General features: G+C 33.4%; 1 protein-coding gene across 1 annotated transcript; it reads right to left on the bottom strand.

Annotated features, from left to right (window-relative positions):
- Nucleotides 1-7,384: 7,384 nt before the first annotated feature.
- LOC110036046 lies at nucleotides 7,385-13,959 on the bottom strand. Its single transcript, XM_020740394.1, has 4 exons — nucleotides 13,717-13,959; nucleotides 8,160-8,220; nucleotides 7,667-7,763; nucleotides 7,385-7,568 (listed from the first exon to the last, which is right to left on the bottom strand). The coding sequence occupies exons 3-4, from the start codon at nucleotides 7,747-7,749 to the stop codon at nucleotides 7,439-7,441; spliced, it is 213 nt and encodes a 70-aa protein (XP_020596053.1). The 5' UTR covers nucleotides 7,750-7,763; nucleotides 8,160-8,220; nucleotides 13,717-13,959; the 3' UTR covers nucleotides 7,385-7,438.
- Between the last annotated feature and the right edge of the window lie 437 nt (nucleotides 13,960-14,396).

The following is a 14,396-nucleotide window of genomic DNA, read 5'->3' as shown; positions in this document are numbered from 1 at the left end:
TTTTCTTAAATAATAAGTGAACAATTTTATTCACTGTAATTTTATTTTCGTTCGGGAGGATGCTCTGGATTGGCATATTTTGGATTGTAATGCCAAAACTTGTTATGCAATGCTAACTACCAATACTTGCTAAGTAAGGCTTGTCCCATGAATGAATTTTTATGATGAGTTCCTTTTGTTCTTTTTTATTTGAAAGACATGGGTGCACTCAAGCTTGTTTTTTGATCTGGAATCCTACAATCCCTCTTCAATTTTCAACAATAGTTTTTTTTTTTTTTTGTTATTTCTTAATGAGATTTGTTCATGTATGTCTAAAAATAAAATTAAGGACAACTTTCATTTCTTTTATGATTGCAACTTTATCTCAAATACTTTGCTTGTTATGTATTGTTTGTTATGTAATGCATCTATCTTCACTTATACTTTTGCAACTAAAGTCATATTTAACTAATCAACAAAATTAGAATCTCAAATAAGATTGAGGCTCTTATGTCTTTGTTATTTGCTTTTGAAAATTCTTCGATTCAAATGTGTCAAAGTTTACTTAGAAATTCATTTATTCATTTCCTTGATGAATAGAAGTGGGAAAGGTTATCTGCTAGATGCTCTTCTAATTGATTCATTTCCTTTATTCGTGGTATGTATGTAAAGCACTTCTAATTTTTTTTTGCTAGATGTCCTTTGCTTAAAGTTTTGATCTCATTTCAACAAATGGGCAACACAAGAAACAAAGCATCGTCTGTTATATGGGACAAAAAAATAATAATGTTTTTTGTTATATTTATATAAAAGAGTTTGGGTTAGAAAATAAACCAACCACACATTTCAACAAAGAAGATTGACATAACATTACAAAAAATTTTCAAGAGAAAACCAAAAAGTATATGACCGAACTCAATTAAAGAATAATCTAACAATGCAAGGACACCAAATTCGTTAAAAGGGCAGTCGTACTAAAAAAATTGGTCTTGCATACCTAAGAAGTCAAATAAAGTATATGACCGAACTCAATTAAAGAATAATCTAGCAATGCAAGGACACCAAATTCGTTAAAAGGGCAAGTCGTACTAAAAAAATTGGTCCTGCATACCTAAGAAGTTAAATATTTGAGCTAATTACAATATGCACAAACTCATCTTCCGAGGCTATCACGACATAACAATCTTCATCTATTCTAGATGTAATAAAAATTTTAGAACAGATGCCGAAAGTTTATGAGGATATTTCATTGTATCTCTACTCATTGAGCTAATTAAATATCATGTCAAGAGGGATGTTTTCACATCCATGACACCTGAGAGGAGGCTTCATTATGTGCACTTCTTCTATGAAAACCGTAATGTCTGATTAATCCTACTTCTACATGTTTCTTTATGAGGATATTTCATTGTATCTCTACTCATTGAACTAATTGAAGATCATGTCAAGAGGCATGTTTTCACATCCATGACACCTGAGAGGAGGGTTCATTATGTGCACTTCTTCTATGAAAATTGTAATGTTTGATTAATCCTACTTCTACATGTTTTGATTAAAGTACAATTGTTATTTTAGTTGAATAACTACTATTGACATCAATTTATATTGTACAACAAATACTATTGATGTAATTTCATTTTGTGAAATATTTTGACAGAACAAAAACTTTTGATGTTAGTACTTGTGATGTGTTATCTCATTCGATACTATCAAGTTTTCTTCTACATGTGATATCTTCTAATGATCTAACATTAGCTCCCAAATACAACGTGTGATATATCTTCTGTGTAACAATGTTAATTATTTTCACACCAGTGAATCCTAATGACAGAGTACATGGAGAACATTGCAAAAAAATTATTACAACATATGTTGTTGACTGCATGGCTAACTCCTGCATAGCAAAATCCATACATGCCACTTGATTCTTATGGATTTACATATCAGAAACCAAGACTTTAATTGAGAATCGTATGTTGCAACACCTAAGGTGGTGTGTATGTAAATATCCACACACATAAGAAGAACTATAGTACTACTAAATCATGTATGTGTGGAAAGTAACATTATTGCATGATTCATATGATTACTTGCTAATGATATCCACTAAATATTCTTTATAATGTGTGCTCCCCAAATGGCATTGTTAAGTGCTCTGGATTTACAATTCCTCATCTTATCTGTCACACTTTATAATATAAGGGTATGTCTGTTATGCATTCGCATGATTCATATGATTACTTGCTAATGATATCCACCAAATATTCTTTATGATGTGTGCTCCCCAAATGGCATTGTTAAGTGCTCCGGATTTACAATTCCCCATCTTATCTGTCACACTTTATAACATAAGGGTATGTCTGTTATGCATTAAATATAAAGGTTTAGGTATTTGATTTACAGTGGAAGTAAAGCATCTCATTTGGGTGGAATTTACATGGTGATTGTGGAAGTAATGCATCTTATTTGAAGGATCTCTATTATCCTTCACCATATATAGTAAAAAAAGCTCTTTGTCGTCATTACCACTTAGATACGTATAGTGTAGTAATCTACCTGCAGTTTTAAAAAAATTGGTACTCTTTTCTAAAATGGCTTTGGTTGCTTGTGCATCTTTTGTAGTTTGGTACCTGCTTCTTTATTCAAGTGGTAGTTTTTTAAAGGGTATTTCTGGAAACCAAGATCCCTTGCATTATGGGTCTACTACTTTCTTTTGATGACAGATTATTCATCTCCATGTGTTTACTCTAAACACTGAGATTTTCTTATTATAACCTTCAACTATCTTTGATTTGAATCAGCTATTATACTTATCAAATTATTTTCTTGAACATGTTGGCAATTGAGGTTTTAGCTTGTAATCTCTGTTCATTTTAAATAGTTTTCTGAGTGAAGGTTATGTTTTAGAAGAAAAGCTTAGAACTTGTTTGTGGCCTTTTAAATTTGTGGCATGCAATTGAGGTTTTAGCTTGTAATCTCTGTTCATTTTTAATAGTTTTCTGAGTGATGGTTATGTTTTAGAAGCAAAACTTAGAACTTGTTTGTGACCTTTTAAATTTGTGGCATCATAAAATTAGAGAAAGTCGTTTTAGATGGTTTGGTCACATTAAACGTTGACCATTTGATGATCCGATTAGCGAGTAGATATTTTAGATTCGACTTATGTTAAAAAAGGCAGAGGTAGACCTAAGAAAACTGAGCTTATTGTATAAAAATGATCTTAATTTATTAGAACTAAATGATAATATGACTAATGAACATAACCATTAAAATAATAATCTATAACAGAAAAGTACAACAATAACAACATGAATTATATGAATCACCACATTGGTCTATGTATTTATGGTGAGAAATTTAGAATTAACAGTGTTCAGTCAAGTATTCAACAAAATATAAGATATGCAATCTCGTGTGCCTTCATTCTTTATCACAACTTAATATTGCATCATTAACTATTGCATGTCATTATTGATCCAACATGAGTCACTTGAATAAAGAAAGAAAAATGTGAAGAAGTTCGACTGGCAACATCATCTCTCTAATCTATTGCCAAAGAAGATCAATGTTGGTTGAAGGATGTATGATGTTGTACGGTGACGATCATCAAGGAAAAGATGGGGTTAATTTTTATTATCTACATATTTGATGATTTTAGAAATATTAGGATAGTTGTATGGTAGTTGTAAAACCAGTGCTCATAAAAATCAGTATTTAGAGTACTTAGATTGTAGGATGTGAAAATTTGACACGAATTTTAGGCTTATGATAGATTTTGTTATGCTAGAAAAACAAGATGTCCCTTTATATGACCACAGAGAAAAATTATGATACTACCATGACAAATTTATGTCCAAATTAAGTAATCATGAAGAATCAAAGCAAAGAGAAAGTAAAGGCTTTCACATATTCTCATGGCCAATCCACATTTGGTAAATGCTAATTTAGCTAACTATGAATAGAAACAAGAGCTACAAGATTCTTATAATAACTCCATTTTATAAATCAAGCATGACATCCAAGCAATGTTGAAATAACGGGATTCACATATTCTCATGACCACTCCATTCTTAAATGCAATTTTTTGCATATCAATAAGAGCCAATGATTGCAGTACTCCACTTAACTTATATACAATCATTAGCTACATCAATTTCGAGGAAATTTTTGTGGGGATAAATTTTAACATATTTTCATATATATTTTTCCTCCCTACTGCTCTCATATATTATTTTTGCCATATCCATTCGAGTTCAAAATTTCAGGGCTTAACCATGATTATATGCACCCAACAATTTGCAGAGACTTGAGAACCAACTATAGTTAACTTTGAGAACCAAAATGTCTCCCTTTAATTTTATACATGCCCTAGTCCTTCCTAACCTTATCAAGGCATTAACAACTTCTTCCCATCCTAAAGTAAGTGAAGACTTCTTAAGAATCTAAAAATTTATTCTACCACAATTATGACTAGTTAACCTTCAAACGCGACAACTCCCTTTATATTTAATCGATATGATTTTTTTTTATCTGGTATGAGTTGATCAAGATTCTCAACATTATCTTGGTCCTTAAAATAGCTCAATAGTTTCCTAATATCCCAAACTTTTGTTATGGAAATCATACCCCCTTCTAAGCAAAGAAAATATCTTCTTCTACTAATAACTCAAATTGCAAACTACTCCCTAGCTAATTTTTTTTCCATCATCCTTTCCACTTTTTCACCAACCATATAAGGGGTAATAAAGCAATTCTTATTCAAAATTATCCCAAATATTTCTCATTCATACTAACATCACACACACTAAATCATCCTCACCCAATAAAAAATAATTGGTTGACCATTCTTCTATCGGCTATCTAATCAACCAACCTAAGCCAGGACCAAATTTTGCCGCAGTTGATAATGACAATAGTTGATAATAACAATTTTCTATGCTATTGCACAGATAGTGGTTAAAGAATGTCTCTCTGGCTCTGTTTGGGATCACGGCATGAGAGCGTGCGGGACGCGATTCGGGTAAAAAGCCAGCCGCGGGATGGATCTTGCTGCACAACTTTCTTGATTGACTTTTTACGCATTAACCCTCATCGAGCCTTCCCCTCCCTCATTCGTCTTCTCCTCCTCGTTCGTTTGGCTTGTTACACAAAGGCAAGCGCTGCGATCCTCCCCCTCCCTCCTTCGTCTTCTCTCGCGTTGCCCGCGTTCTAAGTTCGTCTTCCTCTTCCTCGCCATCGTCTCCTAGCTCTGGTCACAGTTCGTCTTCCACCTTCGCCATCGTCCTCTTCTTTTCGTTCATTTTCCTTATCTTTTATTCACCAAGAAATGCAGTTTAATTGGTCACGATTCTTCTCTTCTTTTCTTCTTTTCGTTTGATTTTTGCAGTTTACAGCTAACCCAGGCATTTCTGCGTTAGGCAACCATATCCTATGCACTTCAGGTTCATCTCGCAAGCAGAAAACATGACCATTGCAGTGCTTAATGCGTTCAGCTTCCTCTACAAATACAGTGCATGGGCATCAACATGCTTTGAGGTTAGAAGCATACTAAAAGAATGGAAGGAGAGTTTATTAAGAGTTTTATTTTGTTTAGCTTCTAAAAGTGTTTATAATAAATCAGAACTTTTAAGGGTTAAAGTTGAAGGGCCAAAAAGATTATCCAAGAATTTATGCATTTTACATATATATATATATATACCAAATATTTGAATTTGACTTTATAAGATATTTCTTTTTCGTGTTTGATTTCATTCATTTATATGTAGTGGAAATTTAACAAAGAAGCTTCTGAAGTATCAAATTGATGAGAGTTAAAGTTCGGTCTTAAACATTTTTAATAAACAGGGGCAGCAAGGTCAATCTTCCAGAAGCAACTCCCTCACAGTTGTTTTCACGCAACTGCAACAAACAGACAAACAATTTCCTCGCAGCAGCTTCCCCACAACTACTTCCTGGGACAGATAAACTATAGCTAAAAAGTTGCAGCTGTGTCAAACATGCCCGCATTTTTTGTTCGAACACCTGACATACCTCTATGTGCGGTGCATGTTATTCCTGAGTTATTTTCAGATTATTTCTGGGTTATTTTCAATAATCTCGAAATTTTATTTTTGAGTTATTTCTGGATCATTTTGGGATTATTGAAAATAATCCAGAAATAACCTGAAAATAACTCAGGAATACCCCGCGCCACACATAAAGCTACGTCAGGAGTCCGCATAGAAAAATTTTTGGCCAACAGACCCTCCCTCTCTCTCTCCCTTCCCCTCCCCACGCCCTCTTTCTCAATTAACTCTTTGTTCAAAACAAATACATCCTCAACCACTTTGATTACGTGTGATGGCTACACGTTTGGATGACAATTTAAATGAGCCGCCCTACGATTCATGGCAGCATGATCACACCCAAACTCGTCCAAACATGCTACCAGCCACACATAATAATTTTCCTAACAACAGATACCCATCCATAAAAACAAAATTTAAGGCGAACTATCCCAAAACAAAAAGTCAAATGATAACGAATATTCAAGTTTAATATTTTTCCCTTCAAAAATTTTTTAATTAGTATTATAATAATTAATTAATATTGCATTATTATTAATTATTCATGTTTCAGATTTCAGCATATCAAATAATATTAAAAAATTTAGCAAAAAATTACTAGTGGCAAGTACCTCCTTTGAAAATTTATGACTTGTACGGATGAACAAAGGTGGATGGGAAGATGTCACCACAAATTCAACATGTAACCTAACATTCCAAGCCACTGTTGTCTGTTCGTACAACGTCCATACATAATATTTTCTCTTCATTTTATGTCTAATTATTGCATGCAAAGAACGCATGCAGAGTGGTCGGAGAGCCACGATATGCGGCTGTAATTGGAGAGCACATGCAACTCTGCATGCAGGCTCCACAAGCAATAATCGCATTCCCATTTTGGGGCCGCCCAAGACACAAGAAATTATGAGGTTCAAATATAGATCTACAATTAAATCGTAACAATAACTGTTTTTTTCTTCTAAAAAAAAACCGCACTTCTAAAACAAATTACACTGCGATGAGCATAATAATTTTTATATTTATTTTAACATTTATGAAACAAATCCTTCATATTCAACTAATCTCAAAACAAATCTAACAGTTCTCACTCTCATTCTAATACAATTTAAATCCAACACTCTCTTTCCATTATTTATCCTATATAATTACTGGATAATTCAAAGATAAAAAGAGAAATTTACATACATACCGCACATTTCTTATGCATTTACACATCAAACACCTAAAATTTAATATTTACACTAGCAACACTTTGCTGCCATAAACTCAACGACAGTAATATTTTTATTGATGTTAAAGATTCGAGTAGTATGCATGTAAATATGAACTTTTAAGGGTTAGATATGCAAATATATAAGAGTTCTGTGGCATGCATGTAAATGCCCCCCAAACAATCAAGTTTTTGGATAAGTTGTGGGGTCTGGACCAATATCACAAGAACCAGAGTTTATATAAGGCCCTCTGAAAGTGGCCTGAGGTGGCAGAGGCTTTGATGAATCGATTACTGGCTTAGCCTTTGATGTCCTTCAAAAAATGAGTAAAAACACTTTACAAAAAAGTCCATCGATTAATATTATATTACAAACACATAGTTTTAGTATTCATATTCAAGTTTTGCTTACGCAATCCAGAATGGAAATGCTAGACCACCAGCTGCGAAGGCTAATAACCCTGTTGCAAGAGCCACATTCCTGAAGCGTGACATTAATACAACTAAGCCTGGAAAACAGAGATGAGCTTAATTAAGGGACATTTACATACATACCACCCAATTCCTATGTATTTACATGCATACCACCTAAACCTTACTTTTTACATAAAAACCTCCCAAATCTTTCATTTTATATCACATAAAAAAATGCCACTGTTTTAACTTCTAAAAAGTGATATAAGCCTTATCATGTATATATATATATATGTAAAAATTGAAGTTTTGGTGTTAGATATGTCAATCAATACATAGGAATTGAGCGGTATGTATGTAATTCTTCCTTTAAATAATTCTCAAAAAGAGCTGTATTAACATGACAAAACTGCGAGAAAAAGAATTTTCTTTTAAGATTTTCATTTCAAAATCTGTTCAAAACACTTTTAATAGAGAATGAGCAGTCGAACCTTGATTAGTGACCCTTTATTTATATTTTGGGGAAAATAAAGATCGTCCTCACGGAATTGCCTGCATAGAACAAATATAGAGAAAACGCGTTAAGTTGAACTCAGAATAACTCGTTATATTACGAGTGAGTTAAAGCTCGGATTTAGCAGTTCGTAATGGGAACTTCGAGCGAGTATTGAATTAAAGTATGCTACGGGTCAATTGATGAGAATCAGTAGCAAGTCGGCCGGTACTCAAAATGCGCTAAAAGATTTTTTATAATGAATGACTCGGAGAAATAAGCAGTTTAGTAAGTCCTTTGGGAAGGTTTAACAGTCTAGTATTGAGGCACACGTTGGGGATTATTTTTGTATAAATTATTCGAGATGGACTTATGGGAGACCCAAGCTTTGGACAACTTTAGACTTGGCGAGTTTTGGGTTGTGGGAGGCTCAAGCAATGGTAAAAAAATAAGGGGCATATACACACATAGCACACAAGTCTATCTATTTATATATCTAATGCTTAAACTTTCATATTTACACACGCTGCACTCAAATCTTTAATATCACATAAAACAATAGCACCGTTATCACTATTAAAAAGTGAAATACACCTTTCTTTCATGCATAGGTTTAAAGCACCAAAGTACCATACATGTAAATATGAAAGTTTAGGAGTACATGTAAATATGAAAGTTTGGGTGTGAGATATGTAAATACAAAAGAATTGTGTGTTTTGTATGTAAATTTCCCTGAAAATAAATAAAAAGGAAAAAAAATAAAAACTCAAGTCTAAACATGGGTGTGAGATATGTAAATACAAAAGAATTGTGTGCTTTGTATGTAAATTTCCCTGAAAATAAATAAATAATAAAAAAAATAAAAACTCAAGTCTAAACATGAGTCCAGTCCAACTTGAATAAACCGAGCTATTCAATTTTCAAATCAGATGACTGCAGAAAAGTCTATACTTTATATGAAATTTCTGAAGGCATAATATTTTTCATATTTGTGCCACAATTATATTTGAGAAATCATGCAAATTAGTAGCTATGTCAAAAACTCTCACAAAATCTTTTGAGCCTGCGAACTCAAAGATTGATGACTAAAGCCATATTTTTACTGAAGCCACATGATAAGCCAATCAAGCACTAAAGGAACTATGATTTTTACAAGTATACCATCTAATTCTTATTTATTAAAAAAAAAGAGCAACAGCAAAGGCCATCTGTTCTTTAGTCCCATTTCGTTGTCATCATTGTCATCTCCTAAGGAGATGATTTTTTATTTTAATTTTTTGGAATTTTTCAGCCATAATGGAAGGCCAAATGCAATATTTCTTTCAAACTGACACAGCTAACTAGGATGATATATGGACATAATTTAAAATTGGAAGATTACCATCGATACCACTCAATTCCAATGTATTACATATCTAACACCTAAACTTCAATTTTTAACCTTACCTATGCATGAAAATATGTATTTCATTTTTTAAAAGTTAAAATGGTGATACTTTTGATGTCATATGAAAGATTTGGCTGGTGTAAATTTAAACAGTACAGTTTAGGACTTAGATATGTAAATATATAAGATTTGGGCGGTATGTATGCAATGCTCTTTTTTAATTTTGGGTTTATGCCGGCAAATGCATAATTTTTTGGTGATATTGACTGTAAGAAAACTAAAACATCCAATTTGAATCTGATGGCTTTGATTTTCCAGATTTTAATTTTGTAAAGGGCAAGGGCAAAATATCATGGTTGTGATAATCTTTCAGTTTAAACAGATCCTGATTCAATGGTTCAAATTTAAATCAAATTAAGATTCATGAAATTTCTTCTCCATCTTCCAATGGGATGGAGGTCATTATTGAAACCAATCGATACTTTACTTACGATGACTACGATTAAAGCGTTATTTGGAAATCCCTATCCCAAGCATGCACCCAATCCGTAGTTTCACGAACATGGAAGATGCATTTACCAAGGAGTAAAGTGTCAAAATCGTTCAGTCCATTTACATGTGATCGTTTTAATCCCAGAACCTATAAAAGCATCAAATTAATCAGTAGACTCTTTAAATTGGGGTAAAATAATTGTCCGTGGGATCTATTTCAACACATTAAAAGATTATAAGGATTAAATTAACATTTCAATAGACATGGGGATTAAAATGAACTCATGCAAAAAGTTAGAGACTATTTTGACACTTCTCTCATTTACCAAGCATGTATAGAACTCTATGAAAGTAGAGTAGCTTTATTTCCTTGAGCACAAAGAACCAGAATCACATTACTAAAAGTCTAGATTTTGAATTTTTGACCTTAGAGACTTTCTTGCTCTCTGAGTTACCAAGAAGTTAACTGTGCTTATTTCAGGAAACCTAACCCTAGTAAGACATAGAAAATGGAAAATACCTTCTAAGAATCTTCTGACACCATCACAACAAGACATTTCTTGTTCTCTCTCTTTCCTTCATCCCCTTACAGTTGAAATTTCTATTCCAGGAAAGGAGGTGCTCTAGTTTTCAAATTCAATGTTCAATATGTGTGTGTAAACCTTCTCCACTTATTTTCTATGGCGGTATGCCAATTGGTAGGTAACCTTCCAGCCATGTTCAGTCAAGACATTTTCCTGGCTACATTATCTCTGTAAGAGACTGTCTTGTAATGGATTTAAGTGAGAATTAACTTAAATTTTGCCGGACAACAAAAATGCACTTTAATATCCTGGATTCCATAAATCCAGTTTCATCTTAGTTTTCTTCTCAGATTTGCCTTAAAACCAAGATTTACTAAATATTGTTGATCAAATATCCCCTAAGTGTGGCCCGAAATTGGCTATTAGAATAATGCTGCTAAAAGAACAAGTTGAAGGGCATTCCTTGTGATTCCTGAGGCAACAAGATTAAAGCCAGCAATTCATATAAGAGTGGGATTATTGCTACTGCTGTTGTAATTCCTAAAGGAACGAGCGAAACCACGGCACACCTCTGGCGGTTCTCCTGTTAGCAGATTTTTAGATTCATGCAAGTCCTGTTGGCAACTTTGTATTTGGGATGATCCCTCGGTGGTAGCTTTGGAAATGTGTAATTATTAAATTTAGTAAGTTCTCTTCCTCCTAATATGACATGTAGGGCTGTAAACAAGCCATCAGGCTTGGCTCATGTTCGGCTTGTTCGAAATTAGCTCGTGTTTGAAATTACTCGTGAACAGTGTGTTCATGTTCGGCAAAAAATTATATATTCTTGTTCATGTTCAACTTGAAATTGGCTCGTTTAAATTAATTAAGAAAATAAATGGATGGTGTTTAGGAGTGTAGATGAGCTGAGCTTAAGCGAGCCCATGCTCGGTTCGTGTTGGGCTCGTTAAGAAGTACCATTGTTCCTGTTCGGCTCGTTTGCGAGGTAAACACAAGTTGTTCGCGAATAACAAGCAGTTTTGGTAGCCCTAATCACACAGTCGTAGAATATTAAGGGTAGAGTTGAGATTTAAATCTTATTATTTATATTAAAATATTTATTTAAATAACATTTAATATATATTTATTCTTTTTTTTAATTACCAATTTTAATTGATTATAATTTTTTGTACCTTTGTACTCAATTAAATCATTAAAAAATAATACACATCAATTATATATATATATATATTTATTTATTGATGAGTAGTATTTTTTATATATATGTGCATGTGTGTGTGTGTGTGTGTGTGCATATATATAATTTAATTATTTCGAGTCAAAACGAGCCGAATGAGAACGAACAAAATTTTGTTTGTGTTCGACTCGTTTCCATATCGAGAACAAAAAAAATTGTCCATGTTTGGCTCGTTTGTTTAGCGAACGAATTGAACACAAGTTGATCGAGAATAACGAGCCATTTTGGCAGCCCCAATGATGTTCGGTTTGAATCTGCACAACTTATGTAGTGTAGAAGGCATTAGAACAACATGACCACATAAGCTTCTATGATTTAAAATTATATATAAATCTATACAATATATTTATATAAATAATATATATAATTTCTTTGTTTTGAGCTAAAATGAGCTGAACAAGATCGAACAAAAGGTTGTTCGTGTTAGTCTCGTTTATAATTCGAGCTTAAAAAATTTATTCATGTTCGGCTCGTTTACTTAACGAACAATTAGAACACAAGCTACTTAACGAGTTGAACACGAGTTATTTCCGAACAACGAGCTTTTCTGACAGCCCTAATAACAGTAATCTCCTAATTATTAAAAAGCCACTATTGAAAATTGATAAAGATTGTTTTGGGACGGAAAAGAAATATGACCTAATCTTAATCTTTTTATAGTGAATATTAAGGCATCTAATTTCTTGTACATGAGATTAAGATAATTTTCATATTGTATTTTAAGGAAGAAGTTTTCAACATCATTATCAAAAGGCGCTTCTATTGGCTCTTACATCAGGAGGTTGTGATTTATTTTCACCTCTTTGTTTTGCGCAATCTTACGTTGACAACAAGAGGCATTTTCATGTCCTGTCTTATGATATAATAACTCTGATTCATCCTCTATATTATAGGAAGAATAATATCTCCATATATCCCTATTAAAATTTAGTAAAACTTCCAATCTTTGTGTGACCGTGGATGCAGATAAATCTCCTGAACTAAGTAAATTGGTATGCGCTTGCGATTGTGTTGTGCTATAGTTATTTTCTTTATCTTCATGTGGACTTTGCTCAACATTTTGTTTTTACTATTACTAACAATTGGCATACAGATTTTTGGTTGAAGCAAATTTAAAGATCTCACCAATAGAAGACGAGAACACCAAATCTCACCAAGAAAAAGACCCACCAACTGCTACACACAAACAATTGATTAAGAGGATTTGGAGTTAATGACGAATAGGGATGTCAATTTGGGTTGACGGCTTGGATTTGAGTCCGACTTAAAATTGACCTGATCAAAATATGCTTGACTCGAACCACACCTGTTTATTAAGCCAAAATATTTGGCCCAAGCCCAAATTGAGCCGAAACCAACTCATGTAACCAATTTATTATATGAATCTTACAATTTTTCAGATCAATATCTTAACTAATCTAAATATGACCCGTTTAACCCAATTAACCCAATCCAAACCCGAAGAGTAATTGGATTGATTACCAGTTATCCAGGTTAACTCGAAGCCAACCCAAAAAATAATTGCGCCAGCCCAAATCATGCCGGTTAGGTCCACTATGGGCGACAAGCACTAGGGTTTACCTGCCTATATCCCAAGCATGAACATCAGTTCAGTATCTTGAAATCTCCATAATATGTGTCATGAGCGTGCTCTTTGCCATGTACAAGAAGTCCTCTACCATCAACGAGGCATACGAAATGCACAAAATTTTCAATTTTAAGGATGTTCAAAGAGCTATTAGCAGGATTTAACCTAAATCATGCTAAGCAGAAAAAAAAAAGACCTCTTTAAATCACACGGATTCTTAAATCCCGTTTTTATTCCGTTTGGCCTTAAATCCAGGATTTAGTAAATCCCGGTGGAAGACGGATAGGCTAGATGTAGAGAATGAAGGGAGAGAAAGAGGAGGGTTACCTTCCTCAATGGTTTCTGGTAGGAGCGGAACGGAAGAAAGAGAACGATGGGAGTTGCGGAGGCCTTCGTGCGCCGCAATCCTGTGGTTGCCTTCCCAGCTAGCTCTAACCGCTACAGTATCGCGAGCGTTCGGTCAGGAAGGCGATGCTTATGGGCGGAACCGGCAGAGAGGGGAGGGAGAGAGGTCGGCGAGGGTTTCGGGTAGGGAGGGAAGTTAGTTTTGTGGATCTAATTTAGGGAAATTTACAAACATACCACATTATTCTATTATTTTTACATATTTAGAACCAATTTATTATTATTGATTATATTTACCACATTATTTATTATTATTATTATTATTATTATTATCATCATCATCATCATCATCATCATCATCATCATCATCATCATCATCATCATCTATCTATTTATGTATCTATCTATCTATCTATATATATGATCATCATTACCTATTAAAAACAACAAGAAAAGAATATCAATCATAAACAAAATTCAATCAAAATTTTGATTTTTAGGGTATCTTTGGACTTTGGAGTGACTCCAGCTTGTTAAAAAAGTGATTGTGAAGTTGTTGTGGATAAAACAATTTTATTAAAAAATTATAAATTTAGTTAGGGCTTACATTCGTGTGAAACAATCACACAAATAGTTATATATATCCAAGAAATTAGAAATCA

The sequence above is a fragment of the Phalaenopsis equestris genome, unplaced genomic scaffold (assembly GCF_001263595.1).
Source record: "Phalaenopsis equestris unplaced genomic scaffold, ASM126359v1 Scaffold000002, whole genome shotgun sequence".
Taxonomy (NCBI): Eukaryota; Viridiplantae; Streptophyta; class Magnoliopsida; order Asparagales; family Orchidaceae; genus Phalaenopsis; species Phalaenopsis equestris.
This window is presented reverse-complemented; position numbering and strand designations above follow the sequence as displayed.

Excerpts from the sequence above, each read along its gene's own strand:
- LOC110036046 (XM_020740394.1), bottom strand. The coding sequence starts at position 7,749 with ATGTCACGCTTCAGGAATGTGGCTCTTGCAACAGGGTTATTAGCCTTC. Across the intron at positions 7,569-7,666 it reads GCATTTCCATTCTGGATTGC|GACATCAAAGGCTAAGCCAG; the intron begins GTAAGCAAAACT and ends CATTTTTTGAAG.